The 15,387-nt window shown below is 40.9% G+C and overlaps 1 protein-coding gene across 3 annotated transcripts in view; it reads right to left on the bottom strand.

Moving 5' to 3' along the window:
- NBAS (NBAS subunit of NRZ tethering complex) overlaps window positions 1–15,387 on the bottom strand; it is a 423,746-nt gene that overhangs the window by 276,469 nt on the left and 131,890 nt on the right. For all 3 annotated transcript variants that reach the window (XM_014589621.2, XM_014589625.2, XM_006140811.3), the window contains 7 exons: window positions 14,460–14,523; window positions 11,875–12,068; window positions 10,403–10,660; window positions 9,327–9,452; window positions 4,716–4,867; window positions 3,073–3,213; window positions 1,986–2,064 (listed from right to left, as the gene is read on the bottom strand). In XM_014589621.2, the coding sequence (XP_014445107.1) occupies window positions 1,986–2,064; window positions 3,073–3,213; window positions 4,716–4,867; window positions 9,327–9,452; window positions 10,403–10,660; window positions 11,875–12,068; window positions 14,460–14,523 (1,014 nt within the window). The remainder of the gene's footprint in view (window positions 1–1,985; window positions 2,065–3,072; window positions 3,214–4,715; window positions 4,868–9,326; window positions 9,453–10,402; window positions 10,661–11,874; window positions 12,069–14,459; window positions 14,524–15,387) is intronic.

Below are 15,387 nucleotides of genomic sequence, written 5' to 3'. Positions count from 1 at the left end.
TCCTTTCCCTCTTTCCAGACATCCCTCATTCTATCCTCAGCCCCACTCTCAGCAGAAACCCTTGCTTTGTTTAATTGACTAGTAGGTGGGAAGTTTCTCTAATTTTCCCATCCCCCCAAAACTACAAATCTACCTACAACTGTACGAAATCAATCTTCCTTCTGGTTAGAGCAGAAACAAATAGCTGCTCCTGAAAATGTCTCTATACTGCAGCCATGCTCTAGATCCCAGTTCTACCCCACTGCTATACTCGAACCCCTTCTTCTGTTCCATGAAGTCACCTCACTTCTCAACTGGTTTATTCCACTAGCATAAAATATTCCTTCTTTGCATTATGAAAACAACCCTGACACACCCCTCTCATGACCACCACTTCCACTTCCCTTTCACTATATAGTTTCTTGAAAGCTGCCAACAGCCCATTTTGACTGCAGCCATTTTCCATTATTTTATAAACTCTTATCAACCTCTGACTAAAATTCAGCTCAGTTCTCCACACAGCATGAGACCTTCCCAAATATGGTCACTAACTATTCAACCATATCTCCCTACTTGCTTCCGTGCCAGCCCAGCCCCCCACGCCATAGCCTATGGTCCAGCAACCTCAACGAGCTCACCTGGTCGAGAGCACGCCTTCTTACACAGCAGCAGGCCTTTACACAGCACACACTGAAACAGGCTACTAGTCACAGAGACTTGGTTAGAGGTCCTGGCTTCCTATTTATTTAGACAAATTACCTCACTCTTTTAAGGCTGTTTTTATAGCCACAAAACTGAAGATAATAGTATAGCTTCAAAAGACTGTTGAGACATAATCTGAGTAAAATATGCAAGATGATGACTGACAAATAGTGCTGAACAAATATGCTGATTTTTTTAAGGTATTCTTTGCCTATTGGTTTTTTCAATAAGAACTTACTGTGTTCCTCAATGAGCCAGGTGCCATTCTGAGTTCTGGAGGTGTATCAGCAAGCAAGATAGAACCTCTAACTTTATAGAGGTTCCATTCTATGCCCTCCTGACAGTACCCTCTAGCACCTCGAAGTATTACAGAACTCAGACGTACTACGATGACACATTTAAAAATAACACGACCACCCACCAACCAAACTAACTGTAGCTATAATTAAAACTATTAGGAATTTTTCAAAACTAGTTTGCATGAAATGATATACTCATTACTAGTGTTTCCTAATAGTCTCCTTCACTATTTAAAAAAAAAAAAAAAAACATTTCAATTATATTAGCAGGGTAGGGAACCAAAGGCTTTTGGATTTGTCTACAGCATCAGAAGTTCTAAACATTTCCATAATATTTGGAACTAACAAGAAATAGTCATATCAAGATTATTAAAACAGTGGGGACCAGCAGTTGGCATAATGGCTATGTCGTTGGACTCCCACATAGTCTACACCAAGGTTTGAGTCCTGGACCCAGTGGCTTAAACTCACACCAGGTGCATGTGTGTGCGTGCCCAAGATCCCGAGAGGAGAATGGAGGGGAAGGGATTGCAGCATGGCTTTCTCTCCTGGGTGGTGATTTCTTGCTTTCTGTCTCTCTGTTTTTCTCTGTCTTTCTGGTGAGCACATGCGCCTTATAGCAAAAACCTCTCCAAAAAAAGATTATTAAAACAGTGTATATTGTAACTTCGTATTGGAAATAGCTATATGCCACTATCTGAAAAATCAAAACATAAAACAAAACTAAGTAAAAAAGATTATAAATATAGAAAAGGCAGATGCTCTGAAATTGCTAGCATGCTCCTATTCCTTATCTAACAAAACAATTTCTGGCCTCTCACAATCTCTAATTTTTACCAAAACTAATATACAAGAGAAACTGCTTCTGTGAGAAATTCAGTTTTCCCATCTGAATAGTTCTAAAGAATGAGAGTATCAAATATTGGGGCAGCAATAGCATTCATAATGACAGATTAAATGAACATAATTGCTTTGAGTACCAAATTATGAATAATTATTCCTTACCTCATATGTTGCAAGTCGATCTAAGTAGGTTAATAATTTCAGTCTACAACGGCAAAGTTCCTTTTGTTCCAGCGTCAACCTGTGTTGAATAACTGCATTAGACCACTTACGGTGACACAGAAGTACATTTCTATGTTAGTTCAAATAGAATGAAAAATGGTAACATTCCACTGAGCTCAAAACCCAAGGAACAGTACACAAAAGCACAAATGTAAAATAACATGTACTACATTTAACTTAAATGTATGTCCAAAATAATTTAGAGTAATTATCACTAATAAAGATCACACTGGGGACCAGCAGATGGCGAAATGGTTATATTGCTCAACTCCGAGTCCAGGACCCAGCAGCTTAAACTCATGCTGGGTGTGTGCGTGTGCATGACCAAAATCTCAAGAAGATAATGGAGGTGAAGGGACTGTGGTGGGGCTATCCCCCCCAGGAGGTGATTTTTTGCTTTCTGTCTCTCTGTCAAGTCCACATGCCCTAAAGCACAAATCTCTTTAAAAAAAAAAGATCACACTGAGGACCAGCCCCTCATTAGCTGAGCACTGTACAGGGAGAGCCAGAGCCCACCTGGATGACCATGGTTCAAATCTTGACCCCAGTGGATTAGAAACACACTGGGCACATGCACATATGCCCAGGATCCTGACAGGATGAAGAAATGGAAGGGGAAAAAAGGATTTCAATGTGACCAGGCCCTGTACTTTCTTTCTGTTTCTCTCCCCACCTTGTCCATGTATACCCTTTGGAGAGAGGGGAAAAAAAAAACTGAAGTGACTAGTTATTTTACAGAAATTACCAAAGGAGGGATTAGCAGTTGGCATAATGGCTATGTCACTGGACTCCTATGTGGTCAACTGCAATTCGAGTCCCAGACCCAGTGGCTTAAACTCATGCCAGTCACATGTGTGTGCATGCCCAAGATCCCAAGAAGAGAATGGAGAAGGGATTGCAGCGTGGCCAACCCCCTTGGGGGGGGGGGTGATTTCTCGCTTTCTATCTCTCTCTGTCTTTATGAAACGCGCCCTATAGGGAAAAAAAAAAAAAAAACCCCCCAAAGGAACAGTAATAAATCATTTACTTTGAAAAGTTCACTAATTTAAGTAGTTCTCGTCTCTTCTTCAGCTCTTTTTCTTTTTTATTCTTGGCAGGCTCTTCAGCAGGTTGTGAAAGCTCCTCATAGGAGACACCATCAATGTCTACTTCACCAGGCAATGTAAATCTGAAAGGAAAATAAAAAATAACAAAAAAAAAAATTTACTTAAGTTTCATTGCAGGTAGTGAAAAGCTGTTTCTTCTATTTTGACTGTTTCCATTATGAAGTTGATTTCCACAGAAACAATTAATTATTTAAAAGAAAACTTTGCCACTGTAGGCAAAATGGTTCGGTCATTACATCAATAGGCTAACCAGAAAGTCATCAGTAACTGTGACAGATAGAAACCACTGAGGAAAACGCGTAGGGTAACAAGTACTCAGCGTAAAACAGCCTATGAAGAAAGTGTTGCCCAGAGAGTTTACTATTTGAATCACTTCTAATTAAGGTCTTAAAGAGGTAATAAATGTCAGTCGCATTTAAATTACTCATTTCTCACAAATACTATCACAATTTTATCTCAAAAGAAGTTCGTGCGCTGACGCACCTCTGGCTTCAGCTCCTCAGGCACTCTTTCTCTCAATAAACCAATAAACATTCCTTAAAAAAATTCCAAATGTCCCATGAACAATGGTTTTATCAAATAACTTTATAACTATCATTATCAACTGACATTTGAGTGGTGTTTAAAAGTTTATGACATGCTGGGAGCAGTTAGCGCTATGTTGCTGGACTCCCACATGGTCGACCGCGGTTCGAGTCCCGGACCCGGTGGCTTAAGCTCACGCTGGGCGCGTGTGCATGTGTGCCCAAGATCCCGAGAGGAGAATGGAGGAGAAGGGATTGTGGCGTGGCCATCCCCCCGGGGGGGTGATTTCTCACTTTCTGTCTCTATGTCTCTCTCTGTCTGTCTGGCAAGCGCACGCACCCTATAGCAAAAACCTCTCCTAAAAAAAAAAGTTTATGACGTGCTCTCACAAGATACAAATTATTTTTTTATTTTTATTTTAGTTTTTGCTAAAGGGCACATGAGCTCGCCAGAGAAAAAAAGTGAAAAAAACATGAGAAAACACCCCCTCCCCCCCGAGGGGATGGTAATGTCACAATCCCTTCTCCTCCATTCTCCTCTTGGGATTTGGGGCACACACATGCACCAGTGTGACTGTCAAACCATGGAGTCTGGAATTCAAACCATGCAGCCAGCCAAGTGGGATCCAGCCACCTCAGTTACCACATCATCTGCTGGTCCCACAAGATACATAATTCAAACACTCCCAGAAATTGTGAAGGTCTGACCCTGCACAAAGGAAAAGTGAAGCTCAGACTTGCCCAAGGTGGTTCACCTAACTAGGAGGCCAGCCAGGTAAGGGCCTTGAGCCCAGCTGGGAATAGCCAGCATAAAAACAAGTGCTGGCAGAAATGGACGTTCCCTGAGCTCAAGCTATCGCAGACAAACAAGTTTTCCTAAAGGAAAGAAAGCTGAGACCTCAGATGAGAAAGCACTGATCAAACGCAGAGTAACATTACAGAGTAACTTAGAAAAAGAAACGTGTATCTGGGACCAGAGTCTCGGCTTAGAAGTTTTCACAGTCACCCTTGCTGTGAGTCCAGACTTTTCTAGAACCAACCTGCCATCATCTGCCCCTCTCCCTATGGCTAGCAGAGCCTCCAGGTCTGTGCCTTTCAATCCATACTGAAGTAGTTCTTTCGCAGCATCCACGTTTTCAGGAACTCTTTCCAAACACTCATGGAGAACCCAGGATCGCTTCTTTATTTTACTCTAGATACAAAGAAAATCAAAAACGGAGGTATTAATAAGAACCCACGACATCTTGCAATATCTGACAACTGCCTTCTAGAATGATAAAGTTACCCCTCAAGTACTAGCAACCTTCACAAAATTAAAATACAAGTTTATTTTGTGACCAAAAAAATTTAGAAATCCACGTGTTGTTTTTCTGTAATGCACATTTTCCATGAACTTTTTGAAGAGCCTTCTGTTTTAGTTACTTAAGAATCTGGCCACAGTGGAGCAACCCAAGGCTGATAACTGCCTGAACCTTCTGTTCTGATATGGAGGAACTTGTGAACAACCTTGAAGCAACCCAGGGCTGATAGTTGCCTGGGTTTTCTGTTCCCAGAAAACTATAGTGATGACTATGTTCAATGCAAGCTAGCTGCCCCTCTCCTGAACTGTTGAGTGGCCAGAGGCCTTGGGCATGTTGGATCCCCTGCTTCTCTGCCAGCTCTGTATGAGAGCAGACGCTGAGCTCCTTCCCTGATAGGACACTCCAAGTGTGCTGAAACTGCCCCTCCCCAATTCACCCACAAAGACTGTGTCCAACTCTCAGCCGGGACCAGAGATCCAGAGTATTTAACTCCTCCATGCCTGCCGACGTAATAAAAAGTTCTCCTTTCTCTCCTGAGTGCCATTTCCATTCCTCGGCATCTATCTTTCTGCAACAACAGGGGCTGGCAACGGTGACACAGCAGTGATACCGCAGTTATGTAATGCTCTGCAATGCTGAACCCATAGAGGAAGGTCCAAGCTCGTGTCCCAGACGTCTCCCTGCACACGCTGGGTGCATGTGCCCCAGGCACCTATGTCAGGCTGGCTGACACCGGGGGTAGATCACAGCATGAAAAAGGTGTTGAGGGTGCCTGAATCTTTTTTCTCTCTCTTGTTTAGTCTCTCTGTCTCTCACATAAATAGGAATAAAATAAAAATAAACTCAAAAAGAACTTGACCACAGGTAGTTGCTAAAGAAGCTCACTGTAACAGAGACTTCTCTGAAGGTGATTACAATTGGGTGCTGGGAATGTGATCCCACCTGCTTTCTCTCTTTCCTCTGATGAGCTGCACTGAAATACAAAACTCAGCACTCTTACATAATAAAAACAGAAAAGCTCTTTCCAGCCTGTTATAGTTGCCTTTGGTTTGCAATTTGGCAGAAAAATACCAGAAAATAAGGCAGAAAGGCAAGACACGATATATCCTACTGGAATAAGCATGTTTAATCTTGAAACCAAACTAATTTGAGTAACAGCATATCAAGGCTCTGCGTTTATCTGACTATGAGATATATTGCAAGATAGTAACTTAATCATAAGAAATCTAGGTACATTGTTTTTGGGAAAAACCAAGGGCATATATCTTTCCCCCAAATGCTTCCTAGACTCCATTTAAAATCCTTGTTTTGCCCTCTTCCTAGAAAGAGCTGTTAGGGTTACAAATTCAAGAATTTTTTTTTTTAAGTTTTTCCTATAGGGCATGTGCACTTGCCAGAGAGCAAGCAAAAGACAGAGCAAGTGAGAAACCACCCCTCAGGGGGGATGGCCACACCATAATCCCCTCTCCTCCACTCTCCTCCAGGGATTCTGCGCATGTGTCCACATGATACTCAAGATGACAAGTCTAGGACTCAAACCACAACACAAACCACGTGGGATCCAGCACCCCAACCTCCACACCACCTGCAGGCCTTCTAGGTAGGATTTATCTCACATCCTATGGTCCTTTAAACTTTTCACTGTATCATTCCTTTAGTCAAGTGTCTCCTAAGTCATTTCTTCTTTTCCATATTTGCAGCCTGCATGCCAGTCTAAATTCTCAAACACACAACACCTGAGGCACTGCAGAAGTCCCTGGGCCCAGCAGGCTTTCCTACCCTGTTCTCCTTCAGTCTAGGCCTCTTCTGTACCATCTTCCTCGGCACCTTCACAGTCAAAAGTCCATGATGTTCCCCATTAGCATAAGGTAGAGCTTAAGTCATCACAAGCTTTCAACATCCTTCTGAACCTAAACCAATATACCTTTGCATTCATATTTCCCAGTGCTTACTATTTTCAAGTATCCGCCCCCAACAAACTGGTTGACTTGCAGAGCCAATTTACCCATCAACAGGTTTCTGGGCACCTCCTGTGTACTAGGCACTGAGGACATGAGGATACGGCAGTGAGCTGACAGATTTAGTCAGTGGCTTAGTGAATCACTCACTGTAATTCAATTTACTCACACCACTTGTCCTAATACGAATGTCGTCCTGGCCTGGCCATGGTGGCACAGGAGGTGGAGCTATGCTGCACAACACTAAAGCCATATGAGAGATCCCAGGTTCTGAGCCTGGGCTGGCCTGACCATGTCTGTGGGTGCACCTGTGATCCTGGCTGGAAGGCTGGGGGAGGGTCACGGCATGGCAAGACTTTGTCAAGGATACCTATGTCTCTCTAAAGAAAAAATCAAATTAAACACACACAAAAAAAAGAAAAAAAAAAAGCATGCCCTTTTCTAACTCTAAAAGGCCTACTTTGAATCCTTCTCAATTCTTGCTCAACACACCTTCACTATATAGAGCTTTCCCTTTCTACCAAGTCTATAGTGATGACTATGTTCAATGCAAAACTGCGGTTGTATGAAATTTTCTTGTAGAGTTGTACATACTTAAGCATGAAGTCTGCCTCGTTAATAAGTTTGTAAGTTCCTTAATAGCAAAGGCTACATTTATGCCTTTCCTCTACCCCTTCGCAGCCCCAGCACACGACTCTCACTCTTCACTGCTGACTTTTTAACTGAATTAAATATTTCCCTTCATTAAAAAGTGAATTTGCTTTGACTCTCCTAGTACCTCTCAGCTCCTTCAGGGACCAAAACTGTCCTTTACTGTGTTCGAGAGAAAACGAGTAAACGGGTATATGTATACTCATGAACTCTGAACTGAAGCAATGTTGACTGCCCTAAATCACAAAAAAGATAATACACATTTTTTATTTTCTGGGGAAAAAAAAATACACACATGCAACTTTATCTTCTTCCTTTGCATCATTCTCTCTCACATTCTCTCTTATCTGATCCCCTATCTATATTAATTCTTAGCAGTTTACCATCCTATTTGGTTGAAGCATCTTCTTGCCTACAAATTTTTCAGATTGGGCTGTTATTTATTTGTGATTACTGATGCGCATAAATTTATCATGAAATCCTCCCAATATTCCCTAGAATCTTCCTAAATGTAAAGGCAGATTTCCATTCTACAGGTAGGTTCAGAAGTTCTAAATATTTCTGGCCCACAGGGCAGCAATTAAGTGTCATGCAGGAGAAGCCAAATCTCACACAACTGACCAGGATTCGAATCCAGCCCTGGCAACGACATGCAGGCACAGCCCACATGCCTAAGACCTGATGGGATGGAGAATGTAAGATCTGAGGACTACGGCATGACTAGGACCCAACGGAGGGCCACTGCAAAGGAAGACGGTCTGGTTTCCAGTCCCAATGTGCTTTGGGTCTTGCTCCTATGACTTGGCAGCAAGCAAGGAATGGGGGACGTGGCAGTGTGCTTAACTCCCCCTCCTCCTGCTCTGGACGACTTCCCACTAGGATGAGTGGGACTGCCCTGGGCAGGTTCCTTTCCTGTGACTCTCCCAGGCACCTAACAGGAAAGCTCAGGCTGGGCCACCTACAGGGAAAGGGAGCTCTTGCTTGCCAGTCCTGACCACAGTTCCTTATGTGTCTACCTGCCTTCAGCTGAGTGCATGCTGGCAGGGGGTTTCCTGCTTGCCAGTCCTTGGGGTTTCTGGACTTCCAATCCTGGGTCTCAGGCACTCTAGCAGGAGCAATATAGCTTTCCCATGTATTCCACATTTCCCTAATTGCCAACATTGGCCCAGCCCTGGTCCAAGGACACCCAGAGAACTTCTCCATCCAATGTGCTGCAACCATTCCTTGTCCAGTGAGAGCTGAACCCCCAGTCTAGGTCAGGAGGCCTCATTCCCAAGTTCATTTCCTCCATGGGTATGCTCCTTCGTCCCTGGGATATTGCTTAAAGTTCTCTTCATCCCTTTACAGTCCATCTCTGGTTACTAGAAAATAATTTCGCATACTGAAATTTTCCCTGTTCAAATTGCTGTGTGGTTTCTAGCTCCTGACTAGACTCTGACTAATGCAGGTGACAAGGGTAAATGTGGTACTGTCAGGGAGAGGATCAGGCCAATAAGGAGTCTGCCCTTGGTCTTTTCAAAGAACTGCATGCCAGTAACTGGCTGGCTTATCAACAAGTATTTGTTCACAAATTTCTGGTGGCAAAGTCCTGCTGCAGGGACCACAGAACCTGAGAAGGTAATTTTTCCAAGTAAGAAAAGCATACTTCATTGGCTAAAGTACACTAAAATGAATCAGCTCTACAACAGAAGATACTCCAAGAGTATGAACTTTACCACAGACCCCAAACGTTTACACAGACCAAGTAATTCTGAATTGAAGCAACGTTGACCGCTGACTTCCTCCACTGCCTCTGATAAACGAGGTCGGTGTCCAGGCCATAGGTATGAGCCAGAGACAAGGCTTCCTCATACTCTTCGCTTTCAATCTGCAGAGAGGGAAATGGAAACAGAAATGTCACCTTACTAAATCATCTGCAGTCGCTATGATGACACGTGAATGAAAATGACTACTAGGCCCGTGCATGTTACAAATTCCTACACACACACACAAACACACACACGCGCACGTTCATGGACATGCTGAGGAGTAGGTAGATCTGGTATTCCTTATATTTTACAAAAGGTGAGAGAAAAGCTGAAAAGCTCCTTATATAGTAAAGAAAGCAAAACCAAGAACAGCAGTGGGATAGCCCAACTCCTGGTCCAGAGCTCCTCCCATGACACTGCAGGGGCAGCACCAATAAGGAATACTCCCCACAATCAGACAAGCTATGGTGGCTTCCCAAGCCAGCCTGACGAGAAAGCCGGCCTGTTCTTCCTCCCCAGTCTGTGATCTGAATAGACAGCTGCACTCAAGCACAGAGGAGAGGAGAGCTGAAGACCACACGAAGGGTAAAAGAAAACCAGGCAAAGGCACAAGTGCACAACCAATCCAAGTGAATTCACATTTATCCATCGTTTTCTGGGTTTGTTTTGCTTTTTAATTTCTTTGAAAAGTAAGAGAGAGAAAGAAAGAGAGAGAGAAGCAGAAACAGCACTCGCTTCAGGGTCTTGACACCATGATCCAATGCAGCCTCAGCCAACCCCAAGTCATGGGTATGAGCCAGCATATTCATGGTGGGACCCGGATGTGAACCCACAAGCTTCCCATGAAGGCTAAAGGCCACAGTGCCATTATCTGGCCCCCTTATCCACTGTTTTAATCTTGATTACTCAGATAAAAAGACTAGCATTATTTTCAAGTTTTATAATACCAACATTTCTACCATGTAAGGAATCAACAGTTCCCTTTTAAATAGAAAAATTCGCTTTTTCTCAAAAAAACAAAACAAAAACTTGATGCCTTCAAACTTTGGTAGTACCATGATGCACTGACCTTTCTCTGGTAAAGCTCCTCTGGAGTCGTGGAGCGCAAGCTCACAAGGCGGTAGTTCTTAGTAATGGTCCGTGGGCGTTTTCGGGGGGGTGCGAACCGCTCCATCTCAGTCACTAAGTAAAGGCCTTGTTTCACATAACCGAAGTACCGCGCCTTGGCAGATATCTCATGATCGGAGTCAGAATCCTCTTCTCCTTCATCTTCTTCTCCAGCCCTGATCTCCAAACGAGACCGTTTGGGGGCAAGCTTAATCTCACACTAAGTTGAAGACAGAGGTATAAAATTACGAGTAAGGAACCAAAAACAATCTTTACAGTTAATGAAACAAAATATATTTTTAATTCTGCTCTAGTTTGATTTGTCACATCAACCACATGATTAAAATTAACAATGGAATTTAAAAGAACGAAATCACAAACGATATAAGAGGACTTCAAAAAGTTTCTGAAACAGAATTAAAGTATTTGCTTATTTCGGTGCAAAAAAAAAAAAAAAACCTTTAATACATTTGTAGTTTTTCCATATTATGTGTTTTCCGTGAACTTTTTGAAGACCCATCTTAAACATCAACAGCATCAAATATTCAAAACTAAAGACTATTTTAATAACAGTACATTACTAATATAGTCTAATAATGGTTGGTAATTATTTTAGGGAAATAAAGAAGTTGAGAATGTCAATTTCTCTTACTTTCAATATTTCTATATCTGCTGTGGAAAAATAAGATTAATCTTTTTTTCATCTATTCAGAGAATGACCATGAGGTATTTACTTATTTTCATGAGAAAAGCTCTCCCTTACCTTACCTTTTAGTGTTTAATAGCTACACTAAGTTCTGACTCTAAAAGCCTGTGTGTTGAAGATAACTTTCACTCCAGACTTAACGGAGCTAGTTTGCATTTAAAGTCATTATTTAAAGAACATCTTTAGACTTGTAACAAAAGTTGGAGTAAAAAATATTTATATCAATCTTCACTGCTGAAGTGAAGATTATTACCCGTGAGAGACATAAGAGAAGAATTTTAAATTATTATAACACAACTTTAAAGAACGAGCCTCTATTTTCGGCTCTTTTATCATGATAAACAATTTTTTGCTATTAAAATAACTAAAAATTTTAACTTAAAAATTTTAAGTTGCTATGCCATGGAAATTGATGAAAGACTGTATTTTTTAGGTAATAGTACCATCCTAAATTTATAGATGACATATCCAGGAACAATTAGATTGATCATTTCAGTGAGGAAGATATTGATAAAAATCACTATAAATTTCCTTCATACACCTCTAATGCAAATGTTTTATATACTAAATGATAAACTTTTTTTTAATACTGTACCAACATCTGATTCTAATCATGAATTGTTGTTTTTTATGACAACATTATGAGACAACTAAAATAATCAGCCTGACAGTTAGATTTTTGGTGACATACATACATGTCTACTCTCAAAAAAAGACAAAAGCCTTACCTCCAAACTTAAAAACCCCCCATCATGGGTAGCAGTGACTTGAGGTGACGGTTCAAACCACTCACAAGATCTTCCCAGTAAATTCTTCAAAGTTTTCACAGATGAAACAGTTAGAGCACCAGAGCATCGAGCCAGTATCACTGCACTGTCTGCCCACCAGTTGACATCTACCAGCGGGTAGAAGGACTCTTTATCTGACGAGGAAAAATAAGTTAATCCACGTGCATCTGAGAATAGGATTCAATTACAACAGGCTTAAAACAATAATCACTTTAAAATCCAACACTACTGGGCCATCATTTGGTATGGTGGTTAAGGCACTGACTCCCACACCATTGACCACAGTTTGAGTCCCTGACCCAGAGGCTGGAAAATCATGCATGTATACACAAAGTTCCGACAGGAAAATGAAGGGATTGTGGCATGGCCAACCCCCAATGGGATGATTTCTCATATTCCCTCTCTCTGTCTCTCTCTGGCGAATGTATGCACCCTATGGCAAAAACCTAAAAACCACCAAAAAATTAAAACAAACAAAAACACTACATGGGCAGAGGCATGTTTATGTAATAAGGGAAAAATAAAATCTAAATCACTCGAGGTTTTACTCAGGTCATGAGACATAAAATTCTTTTAATAAACATCCAAACCATTGTTAATCAAAACCCAAAGCTTACAAATTAAGGTCCCTCCTCTCAAAATACCTCAGAATATACTCAAAAGAATTAACTGTCACCATAGTCAATGTTAAGCTGAAAGGTGGGTGTGTTCAAAGTGTGCATATAAATAAAGGGTATAAAAGGTTTGGGAAGGTGGTGCCAGCAGGTGGTGTGCTTTTTAAGGCACTGGACTTCCACATGGCCGACCTTGGTTGGAATCCCAGACCTAGCCACTTGCCTTCTCTCTCTCACTCGCTCTTGCTCTCACTCTCTGATGAGCGCATGTGCCCTATAGCAAATTAAAAATAATAATTAAAAAATTAAATAAATAATTATTTTTAAAAGCTTTGGGAAATGTACTTATTATCACTTTCAGACACGTAAGGAGATTATTCCCCTCTAGAAAAATTCAAGACCTAATAGTTTCCAGTGCTGATTTCCTCTTAAACTTATAACTACTCAGAGAAGGAGAAACATTAGCCAGTAAAAAATTTTTAGAGACAAAAATAAATTACGGTTCACTAAACTGAGGCATTCAAAAGGAAATGCCATGATATTTATTACCGTTTTATCGTACTTGTTCTAACCTCACCTATTCCACAAAGGATATGATGTGGTTTAAAAGTAATACATATAACCATAAACCATAAATTTAAAAATATATTTCAATATTAGACTAAGGAGAGTTTTTTAAATTGGAGTTTGGCACCATGAGAATAACTCATTTTAATAAAAACAAAGACCATAACAATAATTTCTCCCAATGTAAGCCTAAGACAATCCATATAAATAAGAAATTCCAAGAAAATGTGAAAAGCCGAGTTCCTGGGGCTTCTTGCTAAGTGTAAAGTGGGAAGGAAGAGAAGCAACTCATTTAACTCAGATTCTAACTTCTGCTTTGACAAAGCATTATTTTTTTCTCAGAAATGTTTCTGAATGAATATTTTAGATTATAATTCAACAAAAGCAAATAATACAAAGCATAGAATTTGATATTAATAAATCAGATTTTTTTAAAGATTTAATTACATTTATTTCACTATTATTATTATTTTCTAATTTGCTACAGGGCACATGTACTCACCCAAGAGAGGTAGGGAAGGAGAGAGGGAAAGAAAGAGAGAAAGAGAAAGAGAGAAAGTGAGAAAACAAGCCACCATGTCCAGGACTTGAACCAAGGCCAGCCATGTGGGAGTCCAGCTCCTAAGCCACGGTGCCACCTGCTAGCCCCGTGAATCGAATTTTCAATCCTCTTTAAATGTGAACTAAATCATATTGTAATACAGATTTTGAACCTTGTATCTGTGATTTTAAAGGAGATACCTAAAAACTCAGGGATGTTTAATTTTGAAGAGTCTCGCCTAAAAAAAAGTGACCCTTAGTTAAATACTAGAAGTAAATAACTCAAAGTAACCCTTAAAGTTTTTGTAATGTTTGTTTTTAATACCAATTAAATATTACTTTTATTTAAATGTAAATACTGATTTTTTTCCTCTTTAGAAAAGTAATAGATATATATATATACCCCATTTTTTACAAATGGAGATACATAAAAGAAAAACCTCACCTACTTAACCCTAATTACCTCTCACCCCAGAAGATAACTACTCAGTGATTATCCTTTGAAGAGTCCCTTTCAGCTGTCTCCCCAGGAGCACTGTAAAGCGGTTTGCTAAGAGCTTTGAATGAGGGTGCCCCTTCAATGCTGGACTGCAGGAGACAGCTGCTGCACACCCCGGGCTCTGACTCAGCCTTGGGAAAGCCCGACCACCAGAAGGTGCACCTGCGACCCTGTCTCAGTTCCAGATCTCTGGGTTTCCACCAGGGAGACAGAAGTATCGGAGACTTCCTGTATCATTTAAAGAGTACATTATATAATATTAAGAGTCTATTAAGGTTTTAATTAACATATTTCACCCAACTCACCTTTAATTTTTTTTCTTTTCTCAGTAGAGAGCCTCCAATCGGGATTAAGGTCATCATATCCTGGCTGAAAAAGGGAAATACACACATGACTTCTAGAGTCAACTATGTAAGAAAATGATGAGAAAATCATCAAACTATGGAATTTTTTTAAAAATAAAATATAGAAATGATGCTTTAACCTTGCTCTCTCATTCACAACTACCTGAAATCTATTCCTTGCTGTAATGGTCTGGAAATGCAATCGTTCTTACAGCTGAAATGTGCACATGCAGGTACTGGATTCAATTTAATGAAGAAAATAGCAAGCTTGAGAACCACTAGATAGCGAGTAGTCAAGCAGTAGACATGAGGGCAAGGTCCCCGAGAGCCCACCCTGTGCCCAGCCTCACTCGCACACACCTCCCCACCGGGAGGAAGCACAGCAAGGCTGTTGTGAGTGGTCCCTGGGCGGATGTGAACAAGTCCCAGCCCTGCACTTATAAACCGGGCAACCACTCCAGGTCTGGTCTTCACAGCTCTGAGATGGACTATGCAGCCTCCATGGGACCTCCTATTTCTAACTCTCCAGGACTAACAATGTACTGTGTAGAACAACACAGCCACACAGTCCTCAGCTTGACTCCATTAATACCATCATCTCATGGCAACACAGTGCCACGTCCACCTTAGCGACCAGACACCACATCAGTAGATCTCAAATACCACAAAACAGATACAATTAAGCCGTTGCCAGACACCCTCTTGGCTCACAGTTCCTTATTTAATCAGCATAATTATAATAGTATGGGGAATAAGCAGGGGAAAATGGTTAGGTTATTTGAAACATTAAATCTAAAAATAGTGTTACTATACTTTTTTTCAGCTGATAACAAATAGCAAACATGTTTCATTATCGATTTATTAATTGGTATTAAAATAGATATCTCTT

The sequence above is a fragment of the Tupaia chinensis genome, unplaced genomic scaffold (genome assembly GCF_000334495.1).
Source record: "Tupaia chinensis unplaced genomic scaffold, TupChi_1.0 Scaffold000045_1, whole genome shotgun sequence".
Lineage (NCBI taxonomy): Eukaryota > Metazoa > Chordata > Mammalia > Scandentia > Tupaiidae > Tupaia > Tupaia belangeri.
The sequence above is the reverse complement of the archived record's forward strand: the minus strand, read 5'-3'. Positions and strand labels throughout refer to the sequence as shown.